At 44.1% G+C, this 20325-nt stretch overlaps 1 protein-coding gene across 12 annotated transcripts in view; it reads left to right on the top strand.

Moving 5' to 3' along the window:
* The window catches only part of LOC139406507 (transcriptional enhancer factor TEF-3-like), a 43638-nt gene that overhangs the window by 18591 nt on the left and 4722 nt on the right, over positions 1 to 20325 (top strand). For 3 of the 12 annotated variants that reach the window (XR_011633998.1, XM_071149163.1, XM_071149166.1), the window contains 7 exons: positions 8762 to 8826; positions 9900 to 9962; positions 12667 to 12783; positions 12926 to 12948; positions 15660 to 15721; positions 15893 to 16023; positions 16277 to 16450. Coding sequence is in view for 9 of the 12 variants with exons in the window: in XM_071149163.1 (XP_071005264.1) it covers positions 8762 to 8826; positions 9900 to 9962; positions 12667 to 12783; positions 12926 to 12948; positions 15660 to 15721; positions 15893 to 16023; positions 16277 to 16450 (635 nt within the window). In the remaining 3 variants the exon portion in view is untranslated. Of the gene's footprint in view, positions 1 to 1051; positions 1090 to 8761; positions 8827 to 9899; positions 9972 to 11843; positions 11856 to 12606; positions 12784 to 12925; positions 12949 to 15659; positions 15722 to 15892; positions 16024 to 16276; positions 16451 to 20325 lie in introns of those variants that run through there. The other 9 variants (XR_011633996.1, XM_071149158.1, XM_071149164.1 and 6 more) reach the window with 6 other exon arrangements.

Below are 20325 nucleotides of genomic sequence, written 5' to 3'. Positions count from 1 at the left end.
GATACCCATATAGGCCGTATATGAAAATAACAAATTTGATAGTGGAAATGTTGGTTGTTTATTTACAGTGATTGAATAATTAAGTGATAATGCCCGAGAAGCATTAGCATTCAGGATTAGACCCACCCATTGGATAATTACTCATAACTCTTCTTGTAATCACTTTTTTTTTTGTAATCACTTATTTACATAATCAGAAAAAGGCCTTATGCCTTATGCAAAAATATCTGACAGAGTATAATATTTTATTCAGTCATCATGTTCTTTCACACCTGCTCTCCCGCTATACCTCCTATAGTGAACATCTGTTTTCTCTGGCCTTCATTGCAAGGGTTTTATTGCCGACAAACATCTTGACATGTTTGTTTCTCTTGTGTAGACGCCAACGTGCCCTGCAAACAGAGAGCAGCAGTTTTTTCTGTCAACCCTCATTAATAACAGTGTATGATGTAAAGGAAAGGCCCAAGGGAAATAAATAATTATCCTCCTCACCCAGGTCCCAACCTTTCCAGTCAAGTGAGAGATTCACTGACAGAAGGCTGTGTGTAGCTAGTAGCCTTTTGATAAAGTGCTCCTGTGTCATGTTTCTTTTGTAATTGCAGCTGAGACAGGACAGAGTTCTCAGAACAGTCACCATATCATTATTGAGTACTACTGCAGTGGGGTCACTGTTTGCGGTCTCCAGAGAGAGTACTTGAAGGCATGGCCAGGTCAGGGGTTTGCTCGGTAGTGAGTGGGTAGTGGCGACACCTGAGCCCTCCTGAGGATGAGGCTGGGCGGTGCAGGGGGCACAGCACAGCAGTCACATGGGGGAGGTCCTGAGTCTGAACCTGACCTCGGCTCTGTAGCCCTAGCCCCTGTCTTGACCTTCACTCTCACATGCGATTAGATCCTCTCTGGGACTTTGAGGAATCTTCACTGTATGTCCACTAAGGTGCCTCCAGAATTCAGACATGGCTGTCTGCTTGACTCTGACATGCATCTCACCTCTGTCTAAGGCCCTGATCGAATGCTCTCTCTCATTAGGTATCCCAAGATCTGACATGACTGGATAGATACAGTTGAAGTTGGAAGTTTACATACACTAAGGTTGGAGTCATTAAAACTTGTTTTTCAACCACTCCACAAATTTCTTGTTAACAAACTACAGTTTTGGCAAGTCGGTTTGGACATCTGCTTTGTGCATGACACAAGTCATTTTTCCAACAATTGTTTACAGACAGACTATTTCATTTATAATTCACTGTATCAGAATTTCAGTGGGTCAGAAGTTTACATACGCTAAGTTGACTGTGCCTTTAAACAGCTTGGAAAATTCCAGAAAATTATGTCATGGCTTTAGAAGCTTCTGATAGGCTAATTGACATCAGTCAATTGGAGATGTTCCTGTGGATGTATTTCAAGGCCTACCTTCAAACTCAGTGCCTCTTTGCTTGACACCATGGGAAAATCAAAAGAAATCAGCCAAGACCTATGAAAATAATTGGAGACCTCCACAAGTCTGGTTCATCCTTGGGAGCAATTTCCAAACGCCTGAAGGTGCCACGTTCATCTGTACAAAACAATAGTCCGCAAGTATAAACACCATGGGACCAAGCAGCCATCATACTGCTCAGGAAGGAGATGTGTTCTGTCTCCTAGAGATGAACGTACTTTGGTGCGAAATGTGCAAATCAATCCCACAACAACAGCAAAGGACCCTGTGAAAATGCTGGAAGAAACGGGTACAAAAGTATCTATATCCACAGTAAAACGAGTCCTATATTGCAATAACCTGAAAGGCCTCTCAGCAAGGAAGAAGCCACTGCTCCAAAACCGCCATAAAAGCCAGACTACGGTTTGCAACTGCACATGGGGACAAAGATTGTACTTTTTGGAGAAATGTCCTCTGGTCTGATAAAACAAAAATAGAACTGATTGGCCATAATGGCCATCGTTATGTTTGGAGGAAAAAGGGGTACACTTCAAGCCAAAGAACACCATCCCAACTGTGAAGCACGGGGGTGGCAGCATCATGTTGTGGGGGTGCTTTGCTGCAGGAGGGACTGGTGCACTTCACAAAATAGATGGCATCATGAGGAAGGACAATTATGTGGATATATTGAAGCAAAATCTCAAAACATCAGTCAGGAAGTTAAAGCTTCATGGCAAATGGATCTTCCAAATGGACAATGACCCCAAGCACACTTCCAAAGTTGTGGCAAAATGGCTTAAGGACAACAAAGTCAAGGTATTGGAGTGGCCATCACAAAGCCCTGACCTCAATCCTATCGAAAATCTGTGGGCAGAACTGAAAAATCGTGGAAGCCTACAAACCTGACTCAGTTACACCAGCTCTGTCAGGAGGAATGGGCCAGAATTCCCTCAACTTATTGTGGAAGCTTGACCCAAGTTAAACAATTTAAAGGCAATGCTACCAAATACTAATTGAGTGTATGTAAACTTCTGACCCGCAGGGAATGTGATGAAATAAATAAAAGCTGAAATGAATCACTCTACTATTATTCTGGCATTTCACATTCTTAAAATAAAGTGGTGATCCTAACTGACCTAAGACATGGAATTTTTACTAGGATTAAATGTCAGTAATTGTGAAAAACTGAGTTAATGTATTTGGCTAAGGTGTATGTAAACTTACGACTTCAACTGTAGATAGATAGATAAAAGCTACGTAAAGAAACCGGTCTGATATACCACGGCTGTCAGCATATCAACATTCAGGGCTCGAACCCAGTTTATAATATTATGTAACCGGTGGAGAGGTACGGTTGCTGCTGCTGTTACAGTGATTTCACATTTGAAACGCAATGTTCACATCCTGTATCTTTGAATCCCGGTCTAAGTCTTTACAGCAGGGCTGTTCAATTCCGGTCCTGGACGGCCAAAACGCTTCTGGTTTTTGTTTCTACCTGGTGGTTAATTGCACACATCTGGTGTCCCAGGACTGAATTAGTCCCTTATTAGAAGAAGAGGATGAAAACCAGAAGTGTTTTGGCCCTCCAGGACTGACAGTGAACAGCTTTGCATGGACAGCGCCATAGCAGATAGTGTCAGTAAGAGAGAAGTGAGCTAGCCAGTGGCTTCAGAGACGGGCCTGTGTCAGGAGTCTCCACGCCACCACTCCAAATCTCTCGGCTAGCTATCCTATCCGAGGGGAAATCGCACCCTGCCAACACATTCCTGCCTGCGGCCTAAATCTGACCTTAGTTATCGCCCAGAGACAGAGAGGCTGTCGGAAGCCGTACGGCTGGCAGATGTGTGTTCATAAAGCGGCTTGCTGTGTGTGTGCACGTGTGCTCTCTGTCTAACAGAGATGGTTTGTGTGTTACAAAGTGGCTGCCATGTTTGGCCTAATCATGTCGATCCCATGGAACGCCACTGTTCAGAATAGATGGAGAGTAGACGTAAGAAGCTGGGTCCTCTGTTGTCATCTGTGCTGGAGTCTGGAGTGGCTAGCAAGGCTGGGATGGCTATGTGCTATGGTGTGAGTGGATGTCCTCTAGCGTCATGAGGGTGTGAGTGTTTGTACACAGAGGTCAAGTGGTGTAGCTGCGTGCGCACACACAAGTACAAATACACACACACACATAATAACCAAGTACGCCCCCATGGGGCAGGCAGCAGAGAGAACAGATGCAGGCCCAGTGCTGCAGAAGGCAGGGCAGTCAGGGTGTTGGTATGTGAGGAATGCTCTGGGAAGGAGAGAACACAGAGAGCAGGGAGAGCAGGGACTGACCGTTCGGGGACAGAGAGGAACCCTGCCTTGTGAGAGGAGGCAGATTTATGACAGGGATGGAGGGGAGGGTTGCACCTGCACCTTCGCGTGACACATCCTGCACCCACCACTAACCCCTCTGACCTTTCCCTGAGGATGTGAGGGTGAGGGGACCATGGGTGTTTCTTGGAGCTCCCAGATGATCTCTAGACCAGCCGCGTTCCCAGAGTCGGTCACTGCTCTGCTCTGGAGAACTTGGATCCTATTTCCTGATCCCAGTCTCTAACCTACCTGACCTAAACCACTGAGTTGGCCAAGGACAGGCTGCTGCTCCGTCGCCCCCTCTGGAGTCTAGACACCACCCATTCAGTTGACACAGTCACACGATCACACGATAATGACCTCATCATTGTGCTATTGAATGACTACTTCTCAGTGTCTCTGATCTGTCTAGATCATTTTAAAATCATACCACCCGTCCATTTCTGGGAGTGCCAGGGACATCTGATATATAGTGCATCCGGAAAGTATTCAGACCCCTTGACTTTTTCCAAATTTTGTTACGTTACAGCCTTATTCTAAAATGAATTAAATAAAAATCTACACACAATACCCTATAATGACAAAGCGAATACAGGGTTTTAGAAATTTTTGCACATTTATAAAAAAAATATAAAACAAATACCTTATTTACATAAGTATTCAGACACTTTGTTAAGACTCGGAATTGAGCTCAAGTGCATTCTGTGTCCATTGATCGTTCTTGAGATGTTTTTACAACTTGATTGGAGTCCACCTGGGGTAAATTCAATTAATTGGACATGATTTGGAAAGGCACACACCTGTCTATATAAAGGTCCCACAGTTGACAGTGCATGTCATAGCAATAACCAAGCCATCAGGTCGAAGGAATTGTCTGTAGATCTCAGAGACAGGATTGTGTCGAACAACAGATCTGGGGAAGGGTACCAAAATATTTCTGCAGCATTCCCCAAGAACACAGTGGTCTCCATCATTCTTAAATGGAAGAACTGAGCAATCGGGGGAGAATGGACTTGGTCGGGGAGGTGACCAAGAACCCGATGGTCACTCTGACAGAGCTCCAGAGTGCCTCTGTGGAGATGGGAGAACCTTCCAAAAGGACAACCATCTCTGCAGCACTCCACCAATCAGGCCTTTATGGTAGAGTGGCCCGACGGAAGCCACTACTCAGTAAAAGACACATGACAGCCCATTTGGAGTTTGCCAAAAGGCACCCAGAGGACTCTCAAACCATGATAATCAAGATTCTCTGGTCTGATGAAACCAAGCTTGAACTCTTTGGCCTGATTGCCAAGCATCACATCTGGAGGAAACCTGGCACCATCCCTACGGTGAAGCATGGCAGCATCATGCTATGGGGAAGTTTTTCAGCGTCAGGGACTGGGAGACTGGTCAGGATCGAGGGTAAATATGAACGGAGCAAAGAACAGAGAGATCTTTGATGAAAACCTGCTCCAGAGCACTCAGAACCTCAGACTGGGGCTAAGGTTCACCTTCCAACAGGACAACGGCCCTAAGCACATAGCCAAGATAATACACAAGAAGCTCCGGGACAAGTCTCTGAATGTCCTTGAGTGTCCAAGCCAGAGCCCAGACTTAAACCCGATCAATCATCTCTGGAGAGACCTGAAAATAGCTGTGAAGCGACGCTCCCCATCCAACCTGACAGAGCTTGAGAGGATCTGCAGAGAATAATGGGAGAAATTTCCCAAATACAGGTGTGCCAAGCTTGTAGCGTCATACCCAAGAAGACTCAAGGCTGTAATCACTGCCAGAGGTACTTCAGCAAAGTACTGAGTAAAGGGTCTGAATACTTATGTAAATTTGAAAAATGTCTAAAAACCTGTTTTTGCATTGTCATTATCGGGTATTGTGTGTAGATTGATTAGGAGAAAAAAACGAATCAATTTTAAAATAAGGCTGTAACGTAACAAAATATGGAAAAAGTCAAGGGGTCCAAATACTTTCCCAATGCATTGTAAACACATGAACACCAGCCTCTTTAACAGCTCATTAATGACTAGGTTTAATGGTAATAAATACAGGATGCTAATTTTGAATGGGCTGAGTGGACTGGGAGGATGCCATGTGTGTAGAGACTTTGTGTGACAGTATGTGAACATAATGCCAAATCTTGGCTCAAATTATTTTATAAGCACAATGCCAAAAATCTGGATTCCACTCAAGTCACCCCAGAGACCTCCCCAAGTCACCCCAGAGACCTCCCCAAGTCACCCCAGAGACCTCCCCAAGTCTTCACAGTGATCTCCCCAAGTCTTCACAGTGATCTCCCCAAGTCTTCACAGTGATCTCCCCAAGTCTTCACAGTGACCTCTCCAAGTCTTCACAGTGACCTCGCCAAGTCTTCACAGTGATCTCGCCAAGTCTTCACAGTGATCTCGCCAAGTCTTCACAGTGACCTCGCCAAGTCTTCACAGTGACCTCGCCAAGTCTTCACAGTGACCTCGCCAAGTCTTCACAGTGACCTCGCCAAGTCTTCACAGTGACCTCGCCAAGTCTTCACAGTGACCTCGCCAAGTCTTCACAGTGATCTCGCCAAGTCTTCACAGTGACCTCCCCAAGTCTTCACAGTGACCTCGCCAAGTCTTCACAGTGACCTCTCAAAAAGTATTTGCCTGTTTTCAGTCAGCAACTGCAAAGTGCACAAGAAATGTGGAACACTTTTTTTAATCCAAAGGGATTAAAGAAATATGCATTGAGGTGCTCAAACAATTGACGAGCGAGTGCACCTTCTGATAAACACTGAATGCTTGAGCAGTTCCAGCCCGGAAATGAAAATAAGATTCAGAGTGAATGAGTGCCGTGACTGGGTTGTGTGTGGAGACATAAGGAGACTGAGAGAAAGGTTTAAGTCCATAAAAGCATGACACAAAGGGAGCCCTACAGCTGTGTGTGTGTGTGTGTGTTTGTGTTTGTGTGCATAAAGAGGTTACAATCGCCCTCCTTAATTTAAACTATTTTGTGAACATGTCGCCACTTCACAGAAAACCATCACCGCCAAATTCACCGCAATGGCCTCTAATGCTAACAGCTGCCACTTTCATAAGTCGTAAATTTGCCTGCAGTGGACTAGTCCCCTATTAAACGTTAACACTGTTAGAGATTGATTAGTTGAAAGTTACTGTATGTCGGAACAAACACCGTCTGCTAGAACCTTATCCCCAGCAGCGAGGCTCAGAAGAGAGCTGGAGAAACTGTTTTGCATTCCATTCGGAGGTTGCTTCCCAAATGGCACTCTATTCCCTATATAGTGCATTACTTTTCACCAGGGCTCTGGTAATAGGGTACCCTTTGGAGTTCAAGCTGAATCTTATCACTTTTATTGCCTACCAGTTTTTCTGGGCTTCTTCCTCGACGTAACTGGGCATTCTGATTGGTCAGACGGGGTAGGGTCGGGTTTTCTGACCCAAGCATCACTATGTGAGGAAAATATTATGCTGGTTGTTCCACATTGCGTTGCGTGACTGATCTCTGTGTTAATTCACATGGAGATGTGGTGTGACAGGGAAAAATTACAGTGTTTAAGAGGTGGTGCAAACTCGACTCTTCTACAGCTGGGAGGCACGCTGTGTGTGTGTGTGTGTGTGTGTGTGTGTGTGTGTGTGTGTGTGTGTGTGTGTGTGTGTGTATAGTACCAGTCAAAAGTTTGGACACCTACTCATGCAAGGGTTTTTCTTTGTTTGTACTATTTTCTACATTGTACAATAATGGTGAAGACATCAAAACTATAAAATAACATATGGAATAATGTAGTAACCAAAAAAGTGTTCAAGTATATTTTAGATTCTTCAAAGTAGACACACTTTGCCTTGATGACAGCTTTGCACACTCTTGGCATTCTCTCAACCAGGTTCACCTGGAATGCTTTTTCAACAGTCTTGACGGAGCTCCCACATATGCTGAGCACTTGTTTACTGCTTTTCCTTCACTTTGCGGTCCAACTCATCCCAAACTATCTCAAGCTGGTTGAGAGAATGCCAAGAGTGTGCAAAGCTGTCATCAAGACAAAGGGTGGCTACTTTGAAGAATCTAAAATATATTTTAATTTGTTTAACACTTTTTTGATTACTACATGATTCCATATGTGTTATTTCATAGTTTTGATGTCTTCAGTATTATTCTACAATGTAGAAAATAATAAAAATAAAGAAAAACCCTTGAATGAGAAGGTGTGTCCAAACTTTTGACTGGTACTGTGTGTGTGTGCATGTGTGTACAGGGCCAGGGAAAGAGGTGAGAGGCCACATGACCATTGAACCAAGTCCTTTGCCCTGTAACCAAAGCCTTGATGGAGGAACAAGCCTAAGATTTACTGCAGGCGTATTTTATAAACATTGACACACACACAGACCAGCTGCCGAGCGGACTCTCCAGGCCAGGCCTCCTTCGTCACTCTCTGTGGCTGTGGTGTCTCCTCTGAGCCCGGCCTGGGATCGCATGGCTGCTATACCCTTTCACCTGCTCAGCCAATGTGACCTGTCTTTCAGCAGCACCAACCCCACAGGGTACACAGACCAGGGCAAGCACACACACACACACAAGTGCGGTTGCACACACATGTACGTACTTGCACATACACACCCACACACTTGCGTTTACACAAATACACACTTTTACTGATAACACATCTACATACACACACACTTACACCAATACAAACACATACAGGACACATTAGCACAGACTCAGACACCCCTCCCACCTCTGCAGCTGATTTTCCTAGCCAACCAGCATGCTGATGATAAGTTAGCAGTACCTCATCATCCCCTAGCTGACCTATCCTCCTACTGACACCATGCCAAGCCTGTTGCATTTACATACATTCAACAAGGATTTACACTGTTGGACATATCACAATGAACTAATAAACTAAATCAAACTTTGCATGTAAACAAATCCACAAATATCTCATTGTATATTGAATAACTTTACATTTTCTTAATGCAAATAATTTTTTTAATGTCAATGTGCTGGCTCTTTCAGGACGAAACGAGCTGATAGCACGGTACATCAAGCTACGCACAGGGAAGACGCGGACAAGAAAGCAGGTGGGTTTCGTAACACCACTCCACTTTTCCCCTATATGTTTCCTTCCCTTTCTCCCAAACCATGTGCACCCCTTAAACAACCCACTCAATCCATGTCTGTCCAAGCTGTCTCCAATCAGGAGCTGGAAAAAACCCAGAGAGGGCTAGGGGAAAGCCATGACAGCAGGAAATGATGCTGCTGTCACTCCGACACATTCCCGAGCCCCAACCCCGTTCTCATGCTGAAATGGGCCTCTCTTGAGTGATTTAGAGGGCCGGGGCCCAATGCACAGATGCTATAGGATCAGACGACTGCGTGTTCTTCACCACTTCACCTAGCACGTGGCCCAGCCTCATTAGGAGAGCAAGAAGCAGAGGAATACAGGATCTTTACGGCAGAGAGGACACTGTAGAGGGCTGGATGGGGCAGAGATTTGGACCCTATCTGGGACATGGGATTTCGAGAGATTGGGACTATAAGGTTTTATCTGCAAAAGATGATTCTGAGATAATTGGCTTTAAAGTTCCAAACCCTCATATTATTTTGAACTTAACAACTTGAGTTGGGGGTAGTTAGAGTACTATATAGGCAAAGAACATTGAACTGAACAAGGCTATGTCAATAACATTTTGACAAAAATGCAGAGAACCTTATTGTTCCAAGCTCTTGATTTGATATGGAGGGACTGACTGACATATTGACACTGACTGATGTTGCATTATATAGAGAGAGAGGGAAAGGGGTCCATCTGTGTCCCTTTATGTGAAGATGTGATGGGGGGAAAGAGGGAGAGGGGTTGGAGTTGACAATGAGTTGAGGAAGGGTAGAGTGAGAGGGGAAGGGGGACACCTGCTGGTCTAGCAGTGGCCAGGGCCATGAACAATTCAGTTTGCCGTTCTTAATAAGTGACATATTGGTACCAAAAGTCTCAAGACAATGACATCATAGAATGAGAAAAGGAATATTATTGTTTGTTGTACATTTGGCGCCAACATGGAGGATAGTTGGCCGAACCCTGTACAGCACATCTGCCATAGACCTGATCAGACCTAATCTCTCTCTCTTTTTCTCTATCCCTCTCTCTCTCCTCCAGGTGTCCAGTCACATCCAGGTGCTAGCGCGACGGAAGGCCCGGGAGATCCAGGTGAAGCTGAAGGTACGCTACGTGAGTCTCCCCCCTTTTTGAATCTTGAACCTGTGCACTGCATTGTGGGTTGGCTTGAACGGCTAGTACCATAGCAATGGAATGGGTAGAAAAACGAATCAAACAGGTTCTAAATTCTGGAAGATTTACATGGATCCACCAATATAACGGAGCAATTCGACCTTTTAGAACACAAGTCATCCACATTCTGAACAACCTCTCCAATGTCTGCCATGCCACATACCATGGTGTTACAGTAGGGACCTTGCTTTCAATGGGAATGTCAATGTCTACCATTCTACCCATTCCAATTGTATGACTGCTACAGCACTAGCTATGCAGATCATTTGGAGTAGCGTGCTGGTGGCTGATGTTTTTAAGATAGGGGTATTCAACCTGGGGTCTGCCTCCCCCCTAAGAGTCCACTGAGGTACTACAGGGGGTCCGCAAAAATATTTGTATAAAAATATATCCCTAGCAACAACAGAATAAAGGAATGTTGAATTACATACCTACAGTAGAAAAGAGAAGAATCTTCTTTCTAATTATGTCAACTTTATTTATCAATCCAAATATTGAGCAAATTACACTCATTGGCACAGAGTCTAGGTCCAAAAGGCTTCTTAACAGCTTCTACCCCCAAGCCATTAGACTCCTGAAAAGCTAATCAAATGGTTACCCGGACTATTTGCATTGTCCCCACCCCACACCCATTTTTATCCTGCTGCTACTCTGTTTATTATCTGTGCATAGTCACTTTACCTCTACCTACATGTACATATTACCTCAATTACCTCGACTAACCTTTACTCCCCCACATTGACTCTGTACCGGTACCCCCTGTATATAGCCTCGTTACTGTTATTTTATTGTTGCTCCTTAATTGTTATTTTTCAAACTTTTTTTTTACTTCAATTTATTTTTGTAAATACTTTAACACTTTTTTTCTGAACTGCATTGTTGGTTAAGGACTTGTAAGCAAGCATTTCACTGTAAGGTCTACACTTGCTGTATTCGGCGCATGTGACAAATAACATTTTATTTGATTCAATTACACTCAATGGAGTATCTGACATGGGCTTTGAAAAAGCACCCGCTACCAGTGCAGAAAGTGCCGCTGGCTGCTGCTAAGCTTTCTTGACTTGATTAATGTTTTGCCAACACACAGCTAACCTTCATTTAACCAGCTAAACAGCTGTTCTTAGTGAAAATGTGTTTGGAGTTACCTTTCTGGCTACTAGGCTATGTTAGAGTTTACACTTCCTCTTCCAATTATATGGATGTGGGAGGTCAAAATAATAATAAAAAATGATCAAATCCAGTCATTTTAAGATGTTGATTACCTCTCCTTGCCATTCACCCTGGATCACCGATTCTCCTGGGCAAGAAAAGGTTTAAAAAGCCTATTTTAAAGTGTGAAGTTGTTGTGTTGTTGGGGAGGCTGTGGTGCTGCTTGGCTGTAGCCATGGTGTTGTTCTAAAGCCACAGAGTGCAGATCATCAGGAAGGCTTCCTGTGACCTTCATACCATGTTATTCTCTTCTCATTTTTAGGTTTGATTCCATGAAAAAAAATGACTCAATATACCATTCTTGCCCATGGCCTTGATAGCCATGAATTCGATATGGAATTTCTAATGGTTCCCATTCCTACATTTCAGTACAAACAATATGGAAAGACAAAACAATGACAAACAGAGAGTGGGTTGTATTTAATAGCACCACCTTAATTCATGTGGGTGTTATATGGAATGCTTAGTCCTATGATGCATATCTACAAATGACCACAGTAAATGTGGATACGCTCCAGCATCCCTGGCCTGAGGCTTGCTGTGCACGATATGAACAAATGCGTTTGTCAGGAGAGAAATTAATTTTTGTATTGTTCCTTCCAGGCATTTCATTTGGTAAGTATCTCAATAAAAGTGTTCCTGTTTGGTGGGTGAAAGCTTTCCTAACACCGTCCGCCCCTAGCACTTTCTTAGTTTAGGTTTCTTACCGCAGACATGCACGCAAACACACACACACAAGACAACACAGCTCTCCGTCACCTTGGACGGTGGCCACTGGGCCACAGCTGGCAGGGCCCAGCATTGGTCACAAGGCATCCTCCGACAGGCCTTTTTAAATACATCTTTCTTGTAACTGAGAACACTACCAAATGTACTCCCCATATTTCAGCTATGCACTTGTGTCAGCTGGTTCTGGGAACAAGATTGTGCCATGTGGCCTAGCATTATGTGGCTGAGAGTGTTGGTAGTCCTCGATGAGTTGGAAACTGCTCAAGTCGGCATGATGGACACACGCACAACAGAACAATAACGCTATATCATAGACAGGAATGACTGCTGTTTCTGGTAGCCACCATGTCACCTGTTTACTGTTAGCATTTAGCCACAAACTAGCTTGATCATTACCATTAGCATAGAGCTAGCCCTCCGACATGCTCGACCCAGCTCCCACTGTGACCTCTAGCAGAGACATAGGCCACTTGTCAACACCCCCCGGCCTCTGCCAAAGCAATAAACCTTACTCTCAACCTCGGGGATCTTGACTGCAATATTACCCATCCTCCCAGCCCAGCCCCTATGATCAACCTGGCTTTCACCCCTCATTTCCCACCCAACAAACAACATAACGAGGCTAGTATTCCCACAGGGTGCTGACTATAATGGAGAGCGTGACCTGACCCCTGGGCCTTGCTGTGTGTGTCTGCAGGACCAGGCTGCCAAAGACAAGGCCCTCCAGAGTATGGCCACCATCTCCGCCACCGCCTTCCAGAACAAGATGGCTCTGCAGGGGCTGTCCAGGCCGCCGTACCCCACTGCTGGTGGTGTGAGTAGTGTGCGCAGACAGACAGAGACACACACACCCTGTCCTTGAGCAACACTGGGGGATACATATACAGTAGAAAGATAGGTGGTGTCATATAGAGTGTATGTAATAAAATATGTTTCCATGTTTTCTTTTTACCCAGTTTTGGCATGGCGGTCCTGAAGAGTAAGTTACAACCCTGTGTGTGTGTGTGTGTGTGTGTATAGGGCTGTTGCGGTGACCATATTTCTGCAAGACCGGCAGTCATGAGTCATGACCGCAGTCAAATTCCACATGACCAGTAAACCACGGTAATCTCCTCTTATGCACTCTGGACATGCGTTGGTACTCGCTAACGATCCAACTCGCTAAAGACTGTCAGGTCACTAATGGCCTGGTACCCAGCGTTCTATTGTCCCTTTAACCACTCCGACATCAATGCAAAATCACATCAAACACTTATCATCAATACAGTGTGCTTTTGAAACTCACCTTACTGTGATCGATCAATTTGAAGAAAGAAGTTCAACAACAGGTTGAAACAGTGGAAAACATGATCGTTGTGGATGTTGTTTCAAAGCCAAACCCAACGAAATGGACAGCTTATTAGAGTTTATGCATTGGCCAAAATATGAGCCCATGTCCGTAAAAAAAATAAGGAATTACAGCATATTACCCACTGCGCGATATTATTATTTTAAACACCGATTTAAGATGTATTTGGTACATAACTGGTCTAGCCTATGCTCCAAAATGTAAACAATTCTAGTAAAGGCCTTTGAGTGTGAACTGTATTATTATGCATACTGGATGTTACCTTCTGCTACACTCCAAACTTGCTGTATAGTCTGATTGTGCAGTGCGACTTAGTTAGCCTAAAATTATAGTGAGTTTTTATTTGATTTTGAATGCCGTGATTATTTTTATTTTCTAAATTAATAGGCTGACACGTTACCTTCAAGTACAGAATATGTCGGGCCTCCCGCGCAGTGGTTAAGGGCGCTGTACTGCAGCGCCAGCTGTGCCATCAGAGTCCCTGGGTTCGCGCCCAGGCTCTGTCGTAACCGGCCGCGACCGGGAGGTTCGTGGGGCGACGCACATTTGGCCTAGCGTCGTCCGGGTTAGGGTGGGCTTGGTCGGTAGGGATGTCCTTGTCTCATCGCGCACCAGCGACTCCTGTGGCGGGCTGGGCGCAGTGCGCGCTAACCAAGGTTGCCAGGTGCACCGTGTAGCCTCGGACACATTGGTGCGGCTGGCTTCCGGGTTGGATGCGCCCTGTGTTAAGAAGCAGTGCGGCTGTTTGGGTTGTGTATCGGAGGACGCATGACTTTCAACCTTCGTCTCTCCCGAGCCCGTACGGGAGTTGTAGCAATTGGATACCACGAAATTGGGGAGAAAAAGGGGTAACATTTTTAAAAAAAAAATTTTTAAAAGACAGAATATCTCACCCCTGTGCGTTTCCATCTCCTCCATTCATTTCTCAAGCGCACAGAGAGGGTCTGTCAACTGTTTAATAAAATGTTTTGTGAAAACGTGTTACTAATGTTTCCAAACAGATTTAACTCTGTTCCCCAAATGAAGTACGGGGTACCTACAGGAACAGGGTTGGAGAACCCATGGCATACAGAGTTTGGCCAAATTGGGCAGAATATCAGCTGCAAGCCCTCAAAAAGTGGTTGACACGTGGAGTAAAACATGCATTCTTATAAGATGTAACGAAGACGCAATGAGTCAGGAAACCAGTGAGTTTAATATGACCGAACATAGCGTGAAACTACAACCACCCGTTGCATCTCGACATGAAACAATACTACCTGATGGGTGACAACAACGGAGTGCTAGATAAAGGGGGAGTGATCAGGGAAGTGATGAAGTCCAGGTGCGACTAATGATGAGGCGCAGGTGTGCGTAATGATGGGTTGCCAGGTCCGGTGATTAGTAGACCGGCAACCTCGAGCACGACGGGGGAGCAAGAGTAGATGTGACATAAGCCCAGGATTTTCTATGTGATGGTTGCCACTAAAAAGAGAAGGATCCCAACTACTAATTTTTTTGCAACTTTTTCCAGTCATCAATATCCTAGAGTTGCTTCATGCAGCCCATAAATGTTTTGACTTCTAAGACATTCTCAGGTTTGTGTCATTTCACTAAAGTTGCCAAATAACTCTAAATCTAGCGTATAGGACCTATTTCAAATGGTCGCTTTTCCGCTCAACATAACCATTTCATATGCGCACTTGCTCTGGAATGGGAAAAATATGATTTCTATTTCATTAAGCTACGTTCAAATATATTCTTCTTACTATAAAGTAATTGCAAGGGACTTATAAGCATATCTTGTCAGCTAAATGAACTAGCCTACATCATGGAACATAGCCAGATAACATACAGTAGGCCAACTCAGATTCTGTTCTTCTGAAATACATTTCCTTCATAGCATGTTTCTTTAAACCTGCCTAAAATAAATAATGGATTTGTTGTGGTGGTGTATATTATTAGACTCTATTAAACTGTAGATGTTCCAAAGGCACATCAGAGGCTTGTATGTGTGGAGGCCTGGAGATGCTAAACATGTTTATATTAATTAACAATAAATTACCGCGAGACCTGCAGTCATTTTCATGACCATAACCAGCTGACAAAATGTAATGATCCCCTATGCCTGCGTGTGAGCCTCTCTGACTGTCAGTAAAAAGGCATAGGCCTACTGCCACTGAATAAATAGAAATCACAATCTGTCAAAACTGAATGTGACAGAGTAACATCTTAACACGTTTATTTAAATGGCACTTTGGTTAATGAACCCGAGCCCCCAGTGTGTTTAACAGTCTGCCGGTCTAGTCGTGTGTGCGAGGGGTCAGGGTGTAATGTGTCTACTGCCTGTCTTGTCTCTCCAGCATTAAGCCCTTTTCCCAGCAGAGTTACGCCATGCAGACGTCCGGCCCACCCCCCATAACAGGTGGGTTTTCTCAGCTTCCCTTCATGTCCCCATGTGTCGACAGACGTTGTCATGGTCTGCAAGTGACGAAGAGCTCCAAAAAAGCTCAGAGAAACTGACAGTATGCAACAACATTTTTCAAACCTATGGTATGTTCTATTACTCTGCGCCCCCCCCCCCTCTCTTCTTCAGGCTATGAGAGCATGGCAGGCCTATCCATGTCACCGGGCGCCCCCCCGTGGCAGGGGCGGAATATCGCCAGCTCCAAACTCCGCATGCTGGAGTTCTCTGCCTTCCTGGAGCAGCCTCAGGACCCAGAGACCGTGAGTAGTCATTTAGTAGCCACTCGCCCTGCCTAATAAGCCTCCACATTCATATTCATCTCACTTAGTTGATAGGGACCCTTTCAGTGCTCATCAATGTAAAAGTTTGAGACATAAAGATAAACAAACTCTTCCTTTTCATCCAACCCTTTCCCTAAAGCTGTAATGTGAACTTCCTCACACCATGACTGCATCTTGACCATGAACTGAATCAGTGCTCTGAAAGTAATCAACATCTCTCTCTGTTTTCCAGTTTAACAAGCACCTGTTTGTGCACATCGGTCAGTCCAACCCCACCTTCAGTGACCCTTATCTGGAGGCAGTGGACATCCGTCAGATCTACGACAAGTTCCCTGAGAAGAAGGGAGGGCTGAAGGAGCTGTTTGAGAAGGGGCAGCCAGACACTTTCTTTCTTGTCAAGTTCTGGGTGAGTCCAAGCAGAATCAAATCAGAGGTGTGTGTTAGTGGGCACATTGTAGTGTGTGTGGGTGAGTCTGCTTTCGGAATAGAATAATGGAAAGGGACTCGAAACAAAGAATTAGTCGCAGCACAAAAGGGGAACTGAGAGAGTATTTTGTAAGGTAAAGGTTTTTGTAGCACTCTCCTCAGTAGTTAATGACCTAAATGTGTTAGGTGTTGGGATAACTTTAGCACTGGAGCTAAAGGAATTTAGTAACGATTTAAGTTTGAAGCAAATGAAGTCATTGATTAAGACCTGGCTGTTTTCTGCTCATGGGTACAGTGGGTAGAGGGCACATTGTAGCGTGTGTGACCGCAGCCTTTGGTGCGAGAGTGGCAGGGCTTCTCTTTCACTGGGGAAATCTGAGCCTGGGCACCTGTCCCCTCGCTATTAGGCTGGATCCACTTATTTATAGGTCCCTCAGAGCGAGAGAGTGTAAGGGAGAAAAGTGTGTGTAGTGTTACGAGGAGCTGGGATGCAGGGGTAGTTAGAAAAGGACATGAGAGAGAGAACAGAGTCCACTGTGTCCATCTCCTCTGATCACTTCTTTCCCATGTGGATAACTTACTTCAGAAACACAACTCATACAGGCTCTATTCTACAGAATAGAGATTTTCAGAGCTTGATTATCATGTTTCCAGTCACACCTTTACATTCCAACTCTATATTTCATTATGATCTCTCCCCCAGTTGGCTTGTACATGTGTTAGTCACCCTCACATGCTCTTTTGTGAAGTTATTTATTGTAGAGTGATATAAGACATTAGTGAGTGACAGAAACGTATTGTGTCCGGTAAGCCATTCATCAATTGGACACCCGCTAACTTCATGTCAGAGCTCTGATAGACTCCAGAACCCATGACATACAGTACCTTCAGAAAGTATTCACACCCGCTAACTTCATGTCAGAGCTCTGATAGACTCCAGAACCCATGACATACAGTACCTTCAGAAAGTATTCACACCCGCTAACTTCATGTCAGAGCTCTGATAGACTCCAGAACCCATGACATACAGTACCTTCAGAAAGTATTCACACCCGCTAACTTCATGTCAGAGCTCTGATAGACTCCAGAACCCATGACATACAGTACCTTCAGAAAGTATTCACACCCGCTAACTTCATGTCAGAGCTCTGATAGACTCCAGAACCCATGACATACAGTACCTTCAGAAAGTATTCACACCCGCTAACTTCATGTCAGAGCTCTGATAGACTCCAGAACCCATGACATACAGTACCTTCAGAAAGTATTCACACCCGCTAACTTCATGTCAGAGCTCTGATAGACTCCAGAACCCATGACATACAGTACCTTCAGAAAGTATTCACACCCGCTAACTTCATGTCAGAGCTCTGATAGACTCCAGAACCCATGACATACAGTACCTTCAGAAAGTATTCACACCCGCTAACTTCATGTCAGAGCTCTGATAGACTCCAGAACCCATGACATACAGTACCTTCAGAAAGTATTCACACCCGCTAACTTCATGTCAGAGCTCTGATAGACTCCAGAACCCATGACATACAGTACCTTCAGAAAGTATTCACACCCGCTAACTTCATGTCAGAGCTCTGATAGACTCCAGAACCCATGACATACAGTACCTTCAGAAAGTATTCACACCCGCTAACTTCATGTCAGAGCTCTGATAGACTCCAGAACCCATGACATACAGTACCTTCAGAAAGTATTCACACCCGCTAACTTCATGTCAGAGCTCTGATAGACTCCAGAACCCATGACATACAGTACCTTCAGAAAGTATTCACACCCGCTAACTTCATGTCAGAGCTCTGATAGACTCCAGAACCCATGACATACAGTACCTTCAGAAAGTATTCACACCCGCTAACTTCATGTCAGAGCTCTGATAGACTCCAGAACCCATGACATACAGTACCTTCAGAAAGCATTCACACCCGCTAACTTCATGTCAGAGCTCTGATAGACTCCAGAACCCATGACATACAGTACCTTCAGAAAGTATTCACACCCACTAACTTCATGTCAGAGCTCTGATAGACTCCAGAACCCATGACATACAGTACCTTCAGAAAGTATTCACACCCCTTTACTTCCCTTTCCTCACTTTGTTGTGTTACAGCCTGAATTTAAAATGGATCAAATGTAGATGTTGGTGTCACTGGCCTACACACAATACCTCATGTCAAAGTGGAATTAAGTTTTTATAAATGATTGTAAATTAATCACAAATGAAAAGCTGAGATGTCTAGAGTCAAGTATTCAACCACCTTGTTATGACAAACCTAAATAAGTTTAGGAGTAAAAATGTGCTTAACAAGTTACATAATAAATTGTATAGACTCACTCTGTGTGCAATAATGGTGTTTAACATGTTTTTTTTATGACTACCTCATGTCTGCACCCCACACATACAATTATCAGAAATGTTCCTCAGTGAATTTCAAACACGGATTCAACTACAAAGACGAGGTTTTCCAATGCCTCGCAAAGAAGTGCACCTATTAGTAGATGGATATAAAATTTAAAAAAGCAAACATTGAATATACCTTTGAGCATGGTGAAGTTAGTAGTTACACTATGGATGGTGTATCAGTAGACCCAGTCACTACTAAGATACAGGCATCCTTAACTTCGTTGCCAGAGAAGAAGGAAAACTACTTAGGGATTTAATTGTAAGGCCAATGGTGACTTTAAAACAGTTTTATGGTTTTGATAGGAGAAAGCTAAGGATGGATCAACGTTGTAGTTTCTCCACAATACTAACCTAATTGACAGAGCGAAAGGAAGGAAGCCTGTACAGAATAAAAAATATTCCAAAACATGCATCCTGTTTGCAACAAGGCACTAAAGTAATACTGCAAAAAATGTGGCAAAGAAATAAACTTTTTGTCCTGAATATAAAGTGTTGTGTTTGAGGAAAATGCTACATAACACATCACTGAGTACCACTCTTCACATGTTTAAGCATGGTGGTGGCTGCATCATGTTATGGGTATGCTTGTCATTGGCAAGGACTAGTGAGTTATTTTTAGGATAAAAAGAAATGGAATAGCGCTAAGCACAGGCAAAATTCTTGTTCCGTCTGCTTTCCAAGAGACATTCACCTTTCAGCAGGACAATAACTTTAAACACAACCTTAAACACAAGGCCAAATATACACTGGAGTTGCTTATCAAGACAACATTGAATGTTCCTGAGTGATCTAGTTACAGTTTTGACTTAAATCGGCATGGAAATCAATGGCAAGACCTCAAATGTCTGTCTAGCAATGATCAATAACCAACTTGACAGAGCTTGAATAATTCTTTACCCAGAAAGACTCACAGCTGTAATCGCTGCCAAAGATGATTCTAACATGTATTGACTCAGGGGTGTGAATACTTATGTAAATCCGAGATTTCTGTATTTCATGTTCAATACACTTGCAGAAATGTCTAAAAACATGTTTTTACTTTGTCATTATGGGGTATTGTGTGTTGGTGGGAGACGTTGGTGGGAGACAGAGAAATCTATTTAATCCAGTTTAAATTCAGCCTGCAGCAGCAAAATGTGGACCGTCAAGGGTTATGAATACTTTCTGAAGGCACTGTATGCAGCTATCCCAGACTGACTGGAGAAACAAGCCCATATGACTGCTGCTAGTGCCAGATGCATCACCTCAACATATCTTATTATTGTGGGTCTGATTGTCCTGAGGGGGCTCTCCAACCCTCATGACACCCATGACAAAACACACACAGACAAACAACCAACCAACATCTGGACATTTCAACAGCTACGCTGAGTACAAAAAAGAAATAAAAAGCAACCTTATCTGAGGTGACTTATACCTCGTTTCCTTCTTCCGCC

This window comes from Oncorhynchus clarkii, chromosome 4 (assembly GCF_045791955.1).
Source record: "Oncorhynchus clarkii lewisi isolate Uvic-CL-2024 chromosome 4, UVic_Ocla_1.0, whole genome shotgun sequence".
NCBI lineage: Eukaryota > Metazoa > Chordata > Actinopteri > Salmoniformes > Salmonidae > Oncorhynchus > Oncorhynchus clarkii.
This window is presented reverse-complemented; position numbering and strand designations above follow the sequence as displayed.